General features: G+C 43.8%; 1 protein-coding gene across 13 annotated transcripts in view; it reads left to right on the forward strand.

Annotated features, from left to right (window-relative positions):
• Nucleotides 1–16,768, forward strand: part of nedd4l (NEDD4 like E3 ubiquitin protein ligase) — a 542,434-nt gene that overhangs the window by 502,152 nt on the left and 23,514 nt on the right. For all 13 annotated transcript variants that reach the window (XM_038790578.1, XM_038790580.1, XM_038790576.1 and 10 more), the window contains 3 exons: nt 6,499–6,606; nt 10,836–10,932; nt 11,275–11,347. In XM_038790578.1, the coding sequence (XP_038646506.1) occupies nt 6,499–6,606; nt 10,836–10,932; nt 11,275–11,347 (278 nt within the window). The remainder of the gene's footprint in view (nt 1–6,498; nt 6,607–10,835; nt 10,933–11,274; nt 11,348–16,768) is intronic.

Here is a 16,768-nt window from a genome sequence, read left to right on the forward strand (position 1 = left end):
CTATATGCTGAGAAGAAAACAAACTTTAACAACACTTCCATTATCTTCCTCACGTTAGCGAGAGGGTCTGTAACATACAATAATAAGTCGCCCGTGTGCAGGGACACCTTATTCTCCCTATCTTCCTTCTCTATGCCCTCCCCCCTGGCTGATGAACCAAGTGCAATAGCCAACGGCTCGATCATCAAATCGAACAGTAACGGGGAAAGTGGACATCCCTGCCTTGTACCCCTATACAACAGAAAGTACCCCGAAATTAATGCATTGGGAACCCTAAACAAAAGCGTAATCCACAAAATGAACCTAGGCCCAAAGCCAAACCACCCACTACCTCAAGATGGTACCCTCACCAAGGGCGACAGCACCATATTTAGGAGTCTCCTAATGTTGGCCGACAATTGCCGGCCCTTAACAAACCCTGGCTGATCTTCAGGTATTACCCCTGGCAGGTATCCCTCTAAATGAGTTGCCAACACCTTCCCAACAGCTTTGCATCAGCATTCAACAGAGAGATGGGCTGATATGGCCCACACTCCACGGGATCTTTATCCTTCTTCAGGATTAAGGAATGGATGCCTGTGCCACTGTGGCCGGCAACACCCCCCAGGACGGAGAATCGTTAAACGTGTCCGAGATGTAGCCCCAACTCTGTCGCAAATTTTTAATGGGGGTCAGATATGACAATTACCGAACACTCCACCCCACCACCCCAGAAAGTAGCGACTTACCCACCACAAAGAAGTTAATACGGGGATAGACCCAGTGTATGTGTGAAAAGAAGGAAAACTCTTTCTCCTTCGGGTATCTGAATCTCCACAGGTCCGCTCTCCCCCATATGCTTCATAAACGCTAGCAGCTCCTTCGCCACCCTGATGTCATGAGGGATTTGGGGCACAACCTATCTACTCTGGGGTCAATCACAAAATTAAAGTCCCCCATCCCAGCATGAGCAACTGATGTGAGCAACTGATCAGGGATGGCCGTCAGTACTCTCTTGATAAAATCCATATCCTCCCAGTTCACCTAAACAGCACCTGCTAAATGGGCTAAATCGGGGCTGGTTTAGCGCAGGGCTAAATCGCTGGCTTTGAAAGCAGACAAAGGCAGGCCAGCCTCCCCGAACAGGTGCCGGAATGTGGCGACTAGGGGCTTTTCACAGTAACTTCATTTGAAGCCTACTTGTGACAATAAGCAATTTTCATTTTTCATTCAAATCCCCAAGCAGGAGCCCCTGTCACTTTCCACTTTCCTGCCACCGGAAGTCTTGCAATTTGCTTTTCTAATTGGTTGCTGTATGTATGTTCCTGTTAACTTTCTGTGATTCATGTACAAGAACGTCCAGGTCCATATGAATGCAAACAGTTCTCAGTCTCTTTCCATTCAAAAATAATTCTGCCTTTTCTTTTTCCTACCTAAGTGGATAACTTCCCACTTTATCACGTTATGACCACTGATTCAAACTGTCTATCTCCCAGCTTTGGCAAAGGATGCAAATCTCCAGTCACGTTGGGCTCTCTTTTGAGTGCAACGCGTCTGGAGAATTCGGGGAAAGGCCTCCAGCGAACCTCCTAATCGGCTTTGCACCTCCCGGGATACTCCAAACCGCCGCTAGATGTCGCAACCCCACACCAGATGGGTGGGACCAAATGATACTCGGGATGTAGGTCGTAAACCTACCTGCGCCAGATCCTCCAGGCTCTCTCGATTCTTCGGCCTCCCAGTGAGGCTGCAGCCGGTCGCCAATCAGTGCTGGTCCACACAAATGTGGATCAGGCAGAATGGCACCCGGGGGTCTTCAGGGCCACCTGAGAAACCCTGGATGGTCAGGGTCAGTGCAGGGTGGCTCCCTGTCCCTCCCCTTAGAATATGGATACCTTGGCTCTGCCCAGCTGGCACCTTGGCACTGCCAAACTGACACTGCCAAGGCGCCCAGATGGCACTGCCAAGCCAGCAGGAGCACTGCCTGGGTGCCAGTGTGGCAGTGCAAGGGCGCCCGAGTGCCAGGATGGCACTGCCATGGGACGACGGAAGCCATGCCCATAAAATGAGAGTGGGGGGTGGTTGAAGGGTGGGGGAGTGCAGGGCAGGTAAGTAGGGGCCTCCAGGAGGTGGGGTGGGTAATGGATGGGGTTCGTGAAGGAAAGGGCTGCTGTAAGGTGGCTTGCTGGAGCCTGAAAAGGGGGAACCCCCAGGGATCCCATAGCGGGGTGTCCTCAATTGGGTGGTATGGGGTACTATCCATGTGTGTGGGGGGGTGACATTGCCCGTAGCTGGAGGGTGTGGGGACTCACAAGCTCAGTTTGAGATAAGGGCACCCTTTCAAAATGGCAACCTGATCTCTGTGTTCAGCTCCCCAGTGTTATCAAAACATTCTGTGTGGCCTGAACCGGTGAGAAACTCCCCAGCGCCCAAAAAAGTGACTAAGTGTCATTGAATAGCGGTGGGGAAGTGGCCGGTAGACGCGGTGGGAAACTCCCTGAAAAACCCACCACAAATTAACTTTTAAATTTTGGGGGAGAATCGGGCCCAAAAAGTCATCGAATCATAGAATTTACAGTGCAGAAGGAGGCCATTCAGCCCATCGAGGCTGCACCGGCCCTTGGAAAGAGCACCCTACTTAAGCCAACACATCCACCCTATGCCAGTAACCCCACCTTACCTTTTTGGACCTTTAGCCTGGCCAATCAACCTAACCTGCACATCTTTGGACTGTGGGATGAAACCGGAGCACCCGGAGGAAACCCACGCACACACAGGGAGAACGCGCAGACCATCCCCAATTTTTCTCCCATTCCTTTATTTTTGCCACATTCCAATCCTTAAATGTAAGTAATTCTGGGAGCTCAGAACAGAATACCTAGAAGACAATGGTAGGATTAGGCAGAGCCAAAATCACTCTGTGAAAGGGATACCATGTTTAACAAACCTGCTGGGAGATTTTTTGAGGATGTTACTAGCAGAACAGATGAGGAGGAACTGGTAGGTGTGGTATATTTAGATTTTTGAAAACTTTTGTTAAGGTCCACACAAGAGGTTAGTAAACAACATTAGAGCACATAGGATTGGGAGAATACACTGGCACAAATCTAGAATTGGTTAACATACAGAAAATCGAGACTAAGAATAAATGGGTTAGCAGGCTGTGACTAACGGGGAAGCACAAGAAGGACTTAGACAGGCTAGGAGAGTGAGGAAAGAAGTGGCAGATGGAATACAATGTGGAAAAGTGGGAGTTTATGCACTTTGGTAGGAAGAATAGAGATATAGACCAATTTTCTAAATGAGACAAGGCTTCAGAAATTAGAAGCACAAAGGGAGTCCTAGTTCAAGATTCTCTTAGGGTTAACATGCAGGTTCAGTCGGCAGTTAGGAAGGCAAATGCAATGTTAGCATTCCTATTGAGAGGGCTAAAATACAAGAGTAAGCATGTATTTCTGAGGTTGTATAAGGCTCTGGTCAGACACAATTTGGAGTACTGTGACCAGTTTTGGGCACCGTATCTGAGGAAGGATGTTCTGGCCTTGGAAAGGGTCCAGAGGCGGTTCACAAGAATGATACCTGGAATGAAAAGCTTGTCATTTGATGAGCGGTTGAGTTTAGAGTTTAGAAGGATGAGCGGGATCTTATTGAAACTTGCAGGATACGAGAGGCCTAGATGGGATGCACATGGAGAGGATGTTTCCACTAGTAGGATAAACTAGAACCCAAGGCCACGGCCTCAAACTGAAGGGACAAATCCTTTAAAACAGAGATGAGGAGGAGTTTCTTCAGCCAGAAGCTGGTGAATCTGTGGAATTCATTGCCACAGAAGGCTGTGGAGGCCAAATCATTGAGTGTCTTTAAGACAGAGATAGATAGGTTTTTGATCAATAAAGGGATCAGGGGTTATGGGGAGAAGGCAGAAGAATGGGGATGAGAAACATACCAGCCATGATTGAATGGCGGAGCAGAGTCGATGGGCCGAGTGGCCTAATTCTGCTCCTATGTCTTATGGTTTTAAGAATCTGTGGTTTGAGCCCCAGCTATTCACCAGCTACATCAAGGATTTGGATGTGGAATTAAAGGCTATATTTCCAAGTTATCAGATGGCACAATACTAGGTGGAAGTCTGAGTTGTGAGGAGGTTGCAAAGATGTTTCAACAGGGTTTTTAGAGGCTAAGGGCATGGGCAAATGTTTGGCAGATGGACTACAATATGAAAAAACATGAGATTATCCCGTTTGGTTGGAAAAATAAATGTACAGAGAGAGTATTTCTTAAATGATGAGAGGCTGAGAAATTAATTAAACAACATTGGGAAGTATTGAACTTCAAAAGATCTTGGGTGTCCTTGGTCATGTGTCATTAAAAGCTAACCTGCAGATACAGCAGGCAATGAAGAAGGCAATAGTAGCTTGGTTTTTATTGTGAGAGGATTTTAGTTCAGGAGTAAAGATGTTTTACTGCAATTGTACAAAGCCTTGGTGAGACCGCACCTGGGGTATTGTGTGTGGATTTGGTCTCCTTGCCTAAGGAAAGATATACTTGCCATAGGAGGAGTGCAACAAATGTTGACCAAACTAATTCCTGGGATGGATGGATTATCCTATGAGGAAAGATTAAGCAGACTGGGTGTTTATTCTCTGGGGTTTAGGAAAATGTGAGGCGATCTCAGTAAACCATGCAAAATTCTTACAGGGTTCAACAGGGCAGATGCAGGAAAGCTGTTTCCCCTGGTTAGGTGGGGGTGGGGGGGTTTGTCTAGAACCAGGAACACAGTCTCAGAATAAGGAGCAGACATTTAGGGATGAGACAAGGAATTTCTTCACTTGGAGTGGGGTAACTCTTTGGAATTCTCTGCCCCAGAGGGCTGTGGAGACTCAGTCATTGAGTATCTTCAAGACTGAGATTAATAGATTTCTACATATTAAAAGCACCAAGGGATACAGAGATAGTGCAGGGAAATGCTGTTGAAGTCAAAAATCAGCCGGGATCTCATTGAATGGCTCAGCGGGCTCAAAGGGCTGAATGGCCTATCCCTATTTTTTATGTTCTCGAGGACAAGTCCTCAGAGCCAGGATGTTGTCTGGGCCTGTAGCTTTTGCTGTATCACTCTGCTCCGTGATATCACAGGGAATTAATTGACTGAATATACAATTCTATGATGGTGGGGATCTCAACAGGAGGCCAAGATGGATAATTAATTCAACACGTCTCGCTAAGGTTTTTGCAAAAAGCTTCAGCCTTGTCTTTTGCACGCACAACACACATACCTAGTCCTCCCATTATTGACAATGGATAGTTTCATAGAGTGACTTCCTTTGGTTAGTTGTTTAATTGTCCATGACCTAACATGACTGGGTGTAGCAGGACTGCTTTGAGTTTGCAGATATTGCAACTGTTAAGATTTAATTGTTAAATGTGACCCCTTTATTATTGCTTTCCTGTGCTGAATTATGTAGTAATCTTTCAGATTAAAACATGGGCTGAATTGGGTATGCAAATGACGAGTCCCCATAATCCAGCCTAACTTTCAGGGACAGCCCAACAATGCTTAACCAGCTCACCTCACTTTAATATTTAGGAAAATGGCCCTTTAATTAATATGAGACAGGACTTCCAAACATCTCCAGGAGGAGGTGCTGTCTCATAGAGCTGCTGGCCAATCAGAGGTCAGTAGCTGTGCAAATGGTAGCACCAGGCAGGCACGGTGGCCACTGCTGGTTCTGCAGATAGACCAAGGAGGTCAGCGATTGACCCGGATGTTCAGGTACACCTGGGATTTCACCGAGGCCAGGCTGACTGGCACCAGTGAGGGGTTGATGGGGTGGAGGCAATGTTGAGATGTCAGTGGAGGAAGGTGGATGTGGAGAGGCAAATCTGTCGGGAAAAGCCTCCTGTTGGCACTGGGGACCCAGTATGAGGCACCACTGCACCATTTAACTGTCCAGGATTAAATCTGCTGGGCTCTGCATTGAGTACGATTGGCCCTTGATTGCCCATTTGGGGGTCCTCAATTGAGTTGCAGGCAGGTGACCAACCTGACACCTGCTAAAATTACAGTGGGATTGGTGGCAGTCATTGGGCATACAGCCCTCATTTACCAGATTTTCTGGCTACTGGTGGCCTGTAAAATTCAGCGTAATATGAATAGTTTGGAGGGTAAAGCGATACATGCTTAATTTTTGAAATTCATTGCTTTTCATTGAGGATAAAAAGCTGAAAAAGATTGGTTATGTTAAGCAATTTATAAAGTTCGATGGTATGTTCTCTGTTAAAGTGCACATGCCTATGGCACATGAATATTAGTATTGAGATCATATCCAAGAACAATTTCTATTTCCCATTTTTATTTACTAATCAGGCACATCTGGATTCCTAAATTGTTACTGAAAGATGGTGGTGAAGATAGTGGCAAAGTGATATTAGTAATATATAAGTGCTGTTTGTATAAATATAGTGGCTTTGTTCTGTAAAACACTTAAATCATGACATTTATGCTTGTGCAATTTCTTTTAGTTGCTAATGTGTGGTCTTGGAGACGTGGATGTCAATGACTGGAGGCAACACACTGTCTACAAGAACAACTACTGTACAAACCACCCGGTCATCCAGTGGTTCTGGAAGGTAATGTACAATCAACAATTAATTCAGATACAGTACTGAGCAGCTACTACATTCTTTGCTAAAGGTTTCATTTTGCTGTATTCAAACATTCACACATCCATAAAATTGCTCTTCAAGCAGTCTTTACACCATAATTTATTACCCCAAGAAATTTACTTTAATTTTGGGTGCAGATTTTGGTTTATTAGCAAACATTTTGATATCGGGGTGTATGAATGTACCTGTGCATTGACATTAAACTGTCAATCTATACACCAAAGTTTTATTCTTTTAGTTAAATTTGGTGCAGAATCAAATCATAGGAGCTTAAAGCTGTTATTTACATAGAAGTAGAAATACTATACCTAGTAGATGCATTGATTCCACAATCAACCCTCCCAGTGAGGTCTGGCACTCAGAAAAAATGCGTGTTAGAAAAGTGCACATTCTCATTCATTAATTAACCAGTAACTCTATCTTGAAGCAGGACTTCATTATTGCATTACTACAATATTTACAGTGCAACATTTTCTTTTTGATGCTGACGTAACAATGAGGTGGATGATAATTGCTGCCCTTCCTCCATCTCCTAACATCCATGCAGAGCATAGCCACTCATTTATCAACAGCACATGAACTAGAAAATCTTCCAGATCCTGAATAATTTGATTGATTGTGATTCCAAACGTGCATGCCTATTATCCAACTGCCCAGATAAAAAAGCTAATAGCCAGGCTTGATGGCTCTATGTTGCTGAGTAGAAATAGCTGACATCCACAGACGTGGCTAGGCAGCTCTGTATTAGCCACATGCATTATTTTATTTAATAAATTTGGAGCACCCAATTCTTTCTTTCCAATTAAGGTGCAATTTAGCATGGAACATTCACCTTCCCTGCACATCTTTGGGTCGTGGGGGTGAGACCCACGCAGACACGGGAAGAATGTGCAAACTCCACAAGGGCAGTGACTCAGGACCAGGTTCGAATCCGGGTCCTGAGCGCCGTGAGGTGGCAGTGTTAACCACTGTGTAACTGTGCCACCCTTCACATACATTATTTTACCAGAAAATACCTTAATGCACTCACACAGTGCAGATAAATACATAATTTGTGCTTTTTCTTTTGGTTTAGTATCTACCACTATTCAGTACCAAGGGATTAAAGCACTCACTCTGCTTTTATTCTTAGTTGAACAACCATACAAAAAGTCTATGCTACATAAATATGAGTATTGAGGTCATATGCCGAGAGACATTGTCTACTGCTCATTTTTTATTTACTAATTAGGAATGCAGTTTGCTCTTCTGAATTCCCAATTTAGCCACATCTAACTGGAGGCTAATCTATTGGACAACAGAATTCTAGGTCATCGTGTCCAGTAACGGTGACGTGATTTACCAGGTCACCAAATAAGCAGGTTGACTTGACTTTCATTAAGTTGGACTTCCCAATGTCCCCAGTCCAATCAGTTTTACACACATGGCTATCAGCCCATGTGTCAATATTTTTGAAGAAAATATTTGAAAATGGTACCGTGGAAAGAAATGTGTTGTGGCATTTACAAAATGATTCAGCTCACCTTGCATTTGAGGTTCTATATATTTGACCCCTGCAGCATCTTGGAAGGTGCTCCTTCAGTGAGTGCGACTGTGACAGCGGCATCAGTGATGCTAATATGAAACATGTATCTAAATTCTGCATTGAACTCTCTCATGACAAGAGATGACCCTATTGGGGGAGTGGCAAAAAGTAAAATTCTGGCTTGGTCCCATGGCAAACTTTAAGTTTTATGTTCTGTTTTCAGTGCTATGCCATTCACGTGGATAAAAATCCATTCTGCTGCATTAACAATACGGATATTTTGATGTTGAAACCATTTGCATCCAAGTTTCCTTCTTCAAGCCAGTAAAATTATATAACCAGCTCAATAGACCAAATAATCTGGTCCTGTTCTAATTTTCTTGATAACTACTGGAGCTGTTTGTGCTGAAACTGTTAATTATTTTAGAATTAAGATAGATTTCTTGCCTGAATGCAAGGAATTGTCCCCCAGACATCAAAATCTTTGTTCCTTGTTACCTTTTAACTTCTCTGTATACTTTTTGGAATAAAGCAGTTTCTGAATAGTTTCAGTCTGTGTCTTTAAAATAGGCTAAAGAGTTGAAGATAACACCCTGAAATAGTGCATAGCCTTAAAATGATGGGAAATGGCATCTCAATTAGAAGGGGAGATAATTCTTGGCGAGTTTTGAAAGCTTTTTAACTTTCTAAATGAGGCAGCTTTTGTCGTGTTCCAAAAATGGGACAGGATAGCAATGTTTGCCACTGTAAAAAAAAGTACAAAGAATAAACAACTCACCATTCCCTGATAGAAAGAAAGTTTCACCACGATATCTTTGAATAACTGAGGGTACGTTCACTGCTGGTAGCAAAGACCCCCAATACCACGAGAGAAGCCAACTTAAAAATTATTCAACAAGAGTCGTAGCATGGCATAACCTGGAACCATTAAAAAGGAGGATTAGATCCTCAGCTTAAAATTATCTAAAAATCAAAAGAGTTTCTCTCACATCTCCGTGGACTTCATTTCAACTTTTATGAAGATTTCCAATTTGTGTGTTTTGCATTGCAGGACTCCTGTGTGTTGATTTATTTAATTGTGCAAACATCGTAAAAGGGTGCAATCGAATGACTAGAGCCACAAGAATGTCTTTGCAGCATCTGCACTTTTTAAAATTGATGTCAGTCAAATCCCTCCCTCCAGTTATTGCAACATTTTGCCCGTTCATCTATTTTCCCGTAAATGTAAAAGAAATTTGATTTGCAAATATTTGAACTGAAGAATGTCGGATCTCATTACCATGTTTGATGTTGCAAACAAATTCTTACATGAATTTGATCTTTGAGCTTTGGAAAACAAAATTAAATGAGCCACAAAGAAGTGACCCGAGATAGAATTTCAATGGAAATCAATTGGTTTGACTTTTACTTCAAACTCGTTTCAAAATGTTCAATCCTGCGGGGCTAGGCAGTATCTGAAAGGACCACAGTGTTTACCTAAGCTTCCAGGGTTCAGTGTACCAAGTTGTGCAATTATTCTCGATACAGTTAATAATGACAAATGTTGTTGACTGCAACTACTTTTTTTTCATAAAGACCTTTTGTGCGGGAAATCAAGTTTGTTTGTTGAAAGAACAGACTGAAATATTCCCATGTAAAGTCACTAAGACAAAAGTATCAAAACTGTTTAAGAAAAGACTCCTCAATATCCAGTAATACTTATTTTGGCAGACTGACTGAATTTACTTGTCTTTTTTATGCTGAGCCAGTTACATTAAGAAATTGACAGAACTGACTGTCCACCCCCGAAACATGACATATCAGTTGAAGCTTTACCGCATGCTACTTAGTCAAGAACATTTGCATTACTGCTCACGTTTGTCCAGTGTTTGCTTTTTTGTTTCCCCTAAGTCTTGACAGTATTGTCATTATCCAAAGTGAAAGTTTAATGGCAAATAATCCCCTTTAACATCAGGTATATTTGACTCAAAGTGCTTGGGCCGATCCTCAAGGGAATTCGAGTTCAGATTGGCTTTTTAATGTAAAAGCTGAGGAAGCACCTTTCATTTTCAGGGAAATTACTCTGTACAGTAGAGATTATTGTCTTCCTTTTAATGCAAACTTTTGTTTGATCTGAAGTGCGACAGATCCGTATGCACCTATTTACATTGGCCCCATTGGTGGCCGTGCCTTCTGTAGGTTCGGCCCCACGGTCTGGAATCCACACACACACCTTTCTACCTCGCTTTCCTCATTTACACATCCCTTAAAATCTACCTCTTTCACCAAGCTTTTGGGCACCTGACCTAACATCACCTTATGTGACTTGTCATACTCCTGCAAAACCATTTAGGGTGTCTCATTAAGTTAACGTCTCAATGGTAACACAGTGGTTAGCATTGTTTCACAGCGCCAGGGTTCCCTGTTCGATTCCCGCTTGGGTCACTGTCTGCATGTTCTCTGCGTGGGTTTCCTCCCACAAGTCCCGAAAGACGTGCTTGTTAGGTGAATTGGACACTCTGAATTCTCCCTCAGTGGACCCGAACAGGCGCCAGAATGTGGCGTCTAGGGGCTTTTCACAGTAACTTCATCGCAGTGTTAATGTAAGCCTACTTGTGACTGCTGACTTTTTTATTATGCCTCCTACATTCTTGATCATTCATTTCACCCAAGCTCTATTGTCTTCCAGGCAGTGTTACTGATGGATGCTGAGAAACGAATCCGACTACTACAGTTTGTTACTGGAACTTCAAGAGTGCCTATGAATGGGTTTGCTGAGCTGTATGGTGTGTCCTTTTTACTTTGTATGCAAGCTTTAACCCTCGAGTTTAAATTTTATTTCATTTTAATCTCTATTTGGGAAGGACATTTAATTTTCACTTATGGATTGTTGTACAACATAGTCTTTTTGTTGAGAAAATATGATGTATTGAGCCAAATCTTTGCTTCACGTTTTTACTCATTCTTGGGCTATGGATGTTGTTGCCAAACCTTACAATTATTGCCTATTCTAGTTATCCTTGGGAAGGTGGGGGGTATTCACTCACTGTGTTTTAACATATACCTGTAAGATGTTCCAGAAACCCGTTTCTAAAAAGGCCTGCTATACTTTCTGGTATTTCACACAGGTTCCAATGGTCCTCAGCTGTTTACAATAGAGCTGTGGGGAACTCCAGAAAAGTTACCAAGAGCTCACACATGGTAAGAGGTTATTAAATGCAGAGGTTAATACTATATGCATAAGAAGGCTAATGGAATGCTATATTTTATTACAAGAGGAATTGAGAATAAAGGTAAGGATATTATGCTGCAACTATACAGGGCATTAATGAGACCACTTCACAAATACTGTGTGCAGTTTTGGTCTCCTTATTTAAGGAAGAATGTGATACCTGGAATGAAGGGGTTGTCTTATGAGAAAGGACTGAACAGAGACTGGAGTTGTGATGAGTGAGGGGTGGCTTGATTGAAGTATACAAGATCCTGAATAGTCTTGACAAGGTGGATGCTGAAAGGATGTTTTCTTTTTGTGATTGAGTCCAGAACTAGGGACAGTCGCCCTTCTTGGACGGAGGGTTGGAGTGGCAACTTTGGAACTCTCTGCCTCAGAAGGAGGTGGAAGCAGGGTCATTGAATATTTTTAAGGTGGCGGTAGATAGATTTGTGTTAGACAATGGAAGTAAATGGGAATATGGAGTTTGGAACATAAACAAATCAGCCATGATCTCATTAAAAGGCACAGAAGGGTTACTTCTGCTCCTAATTTGTATGTTTTGAGCACTCCTGTGACAAAGCACATGCTTAATCTTTTAATGGTGACTTTTCCCCCATGATGTTAGCGATGGACAGATAGAGAGGGGGGGGGGGGGGGGGGCTGCTGTTTTATAATGAAAGACTTGATAGGCCAGTATCTTGATGCTTTATATCCTGGTTTGCTTTCTAACAGGTAAATCAACATGGGACGATTTTAACTGGCTACTGTCCAATCTCCGTTGAAATGTTAAAATCATCCCTTTGGGTCCAAGATTCCATGTTCTAAGCTTCTAAAAACAAGATAAATACTTGTTTCTCATTCCAGGAGTGGGGAACTGTGTCATCTAGTTAGATTTATTAATGGGAGAATGATGAAGGAGGGGTTAGTGGTAGAACCAGGGGATTGATTCAGTTGCAGCTTTAGGTTTCATTGCTGTCTTCTGTTGGTATGTATTTCATACCAGCAGTCTCCCGTGACATTACTCAAAAGTTTGTCCTTGTGTCTGCCCACTGCATTTGCCTGTCTTTATGTCCTCTGAAAATCTATCACTATCTTTCTCAGTGTTTCTGTCCAAGTTCCTGTCATTTGAAAATTTTGAAATGGTGTGCTGTACCCAAAAGTTCACGGCATTAATGCATATGAAAGACAGCGTTGGTCCTATTCATAAACATTGAACATTACTTTATACCTCATCATCTCTGCAAAATAGCCAATCGTCAACTTTCATTTTGGAATGCCAATTTGTATCCATTCACTTTTGAAAGTCCATATACAAAACATCGGTAGTACGTTACTGAACTAGTAACTCAGAATCCTGGACTCATCTCACATGCAGCTGGGGATTTAAATTCAGTTTATTAATTCCATCTGGAATAAAGGATTGGTGGTGACCATGTAATTACTTGATTGTCATTAGAGCCTATCTACTTCTGGAAGGAAATGTGCTGTTCTTCCCTGTCTGGCTTACATGTGACTTCCAATCAACACAGCGTGGATGACTCCTAACTACCGCCTAAAATGGCCTAGCAAGCCGCTCAGATGCATCAAACCAGTGTGACAAAGTGTAACCTCTGAGGGTGTACTTTATCACATGGATTGCATCAGTTCAAGAAGATGGCTCACCAACACATTCTCAGGGAATTAGGAATGGGCAACAGATGCTGGCATTGTCAGCAATACCTACATTCCTTAACTGAATTAAAATTAAACTATACCGATGTCATCCACCATGTTACCTCTTCCAAAAAAAGTCAATCAGTCTAATATGATTAATTGGAACTGAAGGCGATCTAATAGCTAGCTAGTAATATAAAGGAAGATAGGAAGAGTTTTCAATATATAAAAGGTAAGAGAGAGGCAAAAATAGACATTGGACCACTGGAAAATGTGGCTGTAGAAGGAATAATAGGAAACAAATGGCAGAGGAACTGAATAGTTACCTTACATTGTTGCTCTGTTTACTTGCTATAAATATAGCGGTCAATATGGTCACCTTCTTTAATCCTAATTATTATAATTATTACTTAGAGTCGCTAGGTATCTCTCAATACCGCCACAAGGTTCAAACCCGAATACTGATCAAAGAGCCAATACACCAGTTAGTTAGTTCAAAGTCAATACTATTTATTTACACACACAGTAATATCTACTCATGCACAAAGTACTACAAACTAAACTATCTCTAACGCTAACGCCTATACTTAGCTTCGGGGTCAGAAGAACAATGGCCGTTGTTCGGATCTGAGGTTGTTGGGTTCGAAGAGGTACAGGAGAACAGCTCAGGTCGCCCGTCTGGTAGCGAGCGTTGACCTTGAACTTACTTGCTTCTGGTGATGCTGGTGGATGGGTCTCTCCGCCTGAGAATCAAATCCAAGAGAGCGAATCTCTCGTGGGGGTTCCTTCTTATACCCGGAGGGGCTTCACGCGCTTTTAGGCGGGCCTTAAACTTGGCCCCAATTAATTGGGCCGCTTCTTGATCACTGGTATTGATCTTGACCAATAAAGGGGTGGGTGCCCTGATGGCTGGGCGTGTCTTAGGTGGCCGTTGGCCTGGCTTTGTTTGTGCTTTCGGTTTAGGGAACTGGCGCTGGGATGCCTGCAACAGTATCAACTACCTGAATGTTAGTCCATTGTTTCCCGGAGATGGGCCATCAATATGCTAATCGACCCAGAGGTTCGATTCCATCTGGTAACTGCTTCCCGAATATACATTCAGGCACTGTGCCTGCTTGTTTTCCTAACATTGTCCACAGTTCCCTACATTCTTTGCGAGCATCCATTTTGTACTCTGGAAGTGGCCATCCCAAATGGCTACAACATCAGTCTTTACGGTGGAAGACACCATTGGGATGCCAGAACTCCAGGAGAATCAGGGGGCAGAGGTGAGTGCAGTGACCATCACTAAGGCGAAAGCTCTGGGAAAACTGAAAGGTCTGAAGGTGGATAAATCCCCAGGACCGGATGGACTACACCCTAGGGTTCTAAAAGTGATAGCTGAGGAGATTGTGGAGGCATTGGTGGTGATCTTTCAGGAATCATTGGAGGCAGGAAGGGTCCCAGAGGACTGGAAAGTGGCTCATGAAACACCCCTGTTTAAGAAGGGAGGAAGGAAGAAGACAGGAAATTATAGGCCGGTTAGCCTGACCAGTTCATTCGTAAGATTTTAGAGTCCATTATTAAAGATGAGATCGCGGAGTACTTAGAATTGCCTAATAAACTAGGACTGAGTCAGCACAGCTTCATCAAGGGGAGGTCATGTCTGACAAATCTGTTAGAGTTCTTTGAGGAAGTAACAAGAACGTGAGACAAAGGAGAACCAGTGGACGTGATTTAATTAGATTTCCAGAAGGCCTTTGAGAAGGTGCCGCATAGGAGATTGTTAAATAAATTAAGAGCCCATGGTGTTAAGGGTAAGATCATGGCATGGGTAGAGGATTGGCTGACTGGCAGAAGGCAGAGAGTGGGGATAATGGGGTCTTTTTAGGATGGCAGCCGGTGACTAGTGGTGTGCCTCAGGAGTCGGTGCTGGGACCACAACTTTTCACAATACATCAATGATCTGGAAGAAGGAACTGAAGACACTGTTGCTACGTTTGCAGATGATACAAAGATCTGTAGAGGGACAGGTAGTATTGAGAAAGCAGGCGGCTGCAGAAGGACTTGGGCAGGCTAGGAGAGTGGGCAAAGAAGAGGCAGATGGAATACAATGTGGAAAAGTATGAGTTTATGCACTTTGGAAGGAGAAATGGAGGCATAGATTATTTTCTAAATGGAGAGATGCTTAGAAAATCAGAACCACAAGGGGACTTGGGAGTCCTTGTTCAAGATTATCTTAAGGTTAACGTGCAGGATCAGTCAGCAGTTAGGAAGGCAAATGCAAGTCAATTTAAGGTACTGCATAGAGCCCACATGACGGGGACAAGGATGAGTCGGTTTTTCGGGGGTGAAGACAGGTGTATTAGATGTTCGGGAAGCCCTGCGAATCATGCACATATGTTTTGGGCATGTCCGGCACTGGAGGAGTTCTGGAAGGGGGTGGCAGGGACGGTGTCGAGAGTGGTGGGGTCCAGGGTCAAGCCAGGATGGGGACTTGCGATCTTCGGGGTTGGGGTGGAACCGGGGGTACAGGAGGCGAGGGAGGCTGGAATATTAGCCTTTGCGTCCTTGGTGGCTCGGAGGAGGATCCTGATTCAGTGGAGGGACGAAAGGCCTCCGAGTGTTAACACCTGGTTAAACGACATGGCAAACTTTATCCAATTGGAAAGGATCAAATTCGCCCTGAGAGGGTCGGTGCAGGGGTTTTCCAGGCGATGGCAACCCTTCCTAGACCTCTTGGATCAGAGATAGAAACTGAGGCCATGACAGCAGCAACCCGGGAGGGAGGGGAGGGCGGGAGGGGGGGGAGGGGGGGGGGGGGGGGAGGGGGGAAAACGACGAAGGAAGTACGGTAGCGGCGGTGGCACGGGCAAGGCCTGCCCGAGGACGCTGCTAGAAATGATAAGTTGGTCTGACTGTCGGTTCGCCGGCGGGGGGGGGGGGGGGGGGGGGGGGGGGGGATTGCGCGGGTAGGGGGGGGGGGGGGGATTCTTTTTCTCTTTCTTGTTAAGTAGGGGGGTTTGACTTTGTGTTGGTATAATTTAAATGTAAATGTAGGGGGGGTTAAAATGTTTGTATTTTGAAAAATTCAATAAAAATTATTTAAAAAAAAAAAAAAGGAAGGCAAATGCAATGTTAGCATTCATGTCGAGAGGGCTAGAATACAAGACCAGGGATGTACTTCTGAGGCTATATAAGGCTCTGGTCAGACCGCATTTGGAATTTTGTGAGCAGTTTTGGGCCCCGTATCAAAGGAAGGATGTGCTGGCCTTGGAAACGGTCCAGAGGAGGTTCACAAGAATTATCCCTGGAATGAAGAACTTGTCGCTTGAGGAAAGGTTGAGGACTCTGGGTCTGTACTCGGAGTTTAGAAGGATGAGGAGGGATCTTGTTGAAACTTGCAGGATTTTGAGAGGCCTGGATAGAGTGGACGTGGAGAGGATATTTCCACTTGTCAGAACAACTAGAAGCAGAGGACACAATCTCAGACTAAAGGGACGATCGTTTAAAACAGAAATGAGGAGTAATTTATTCAGCCAGAGGGTGGTGAATCTGTGGAACTCTTTGCAGCAGAAGCTGTGGAGACCAAATCACTGAGTGTCTTTAAGACAGAGATAGATAGGTTCTTGATTAATAAGGGGATCAGGGGTTATGGGGAGAAGGCAGGAGAATGGGGATGAGAAAAATATCAGCCATGATTGAATGGCAGTGCAGACTCGATGGGCCGAGTGGCCTAATTCTGCTCCTATGTCTTATGGTCTTAAAAAAGGGAT

This window comes from Scyliorhinus canicula, chromosome 3 (assembly GCF_902713615.1).
Source record: "Scyliorhinus canicula chromosome 3, sScyCan1.1, whole genome shotgun sequence".
NCBI classification, from domain to species: Eukaryota; Metazoa; Chordata; class Chondrichthyes; order Carcharhiniformes; family Scyliorhinidae; genus Scyliorhinus; species Scyliorhinus canicula.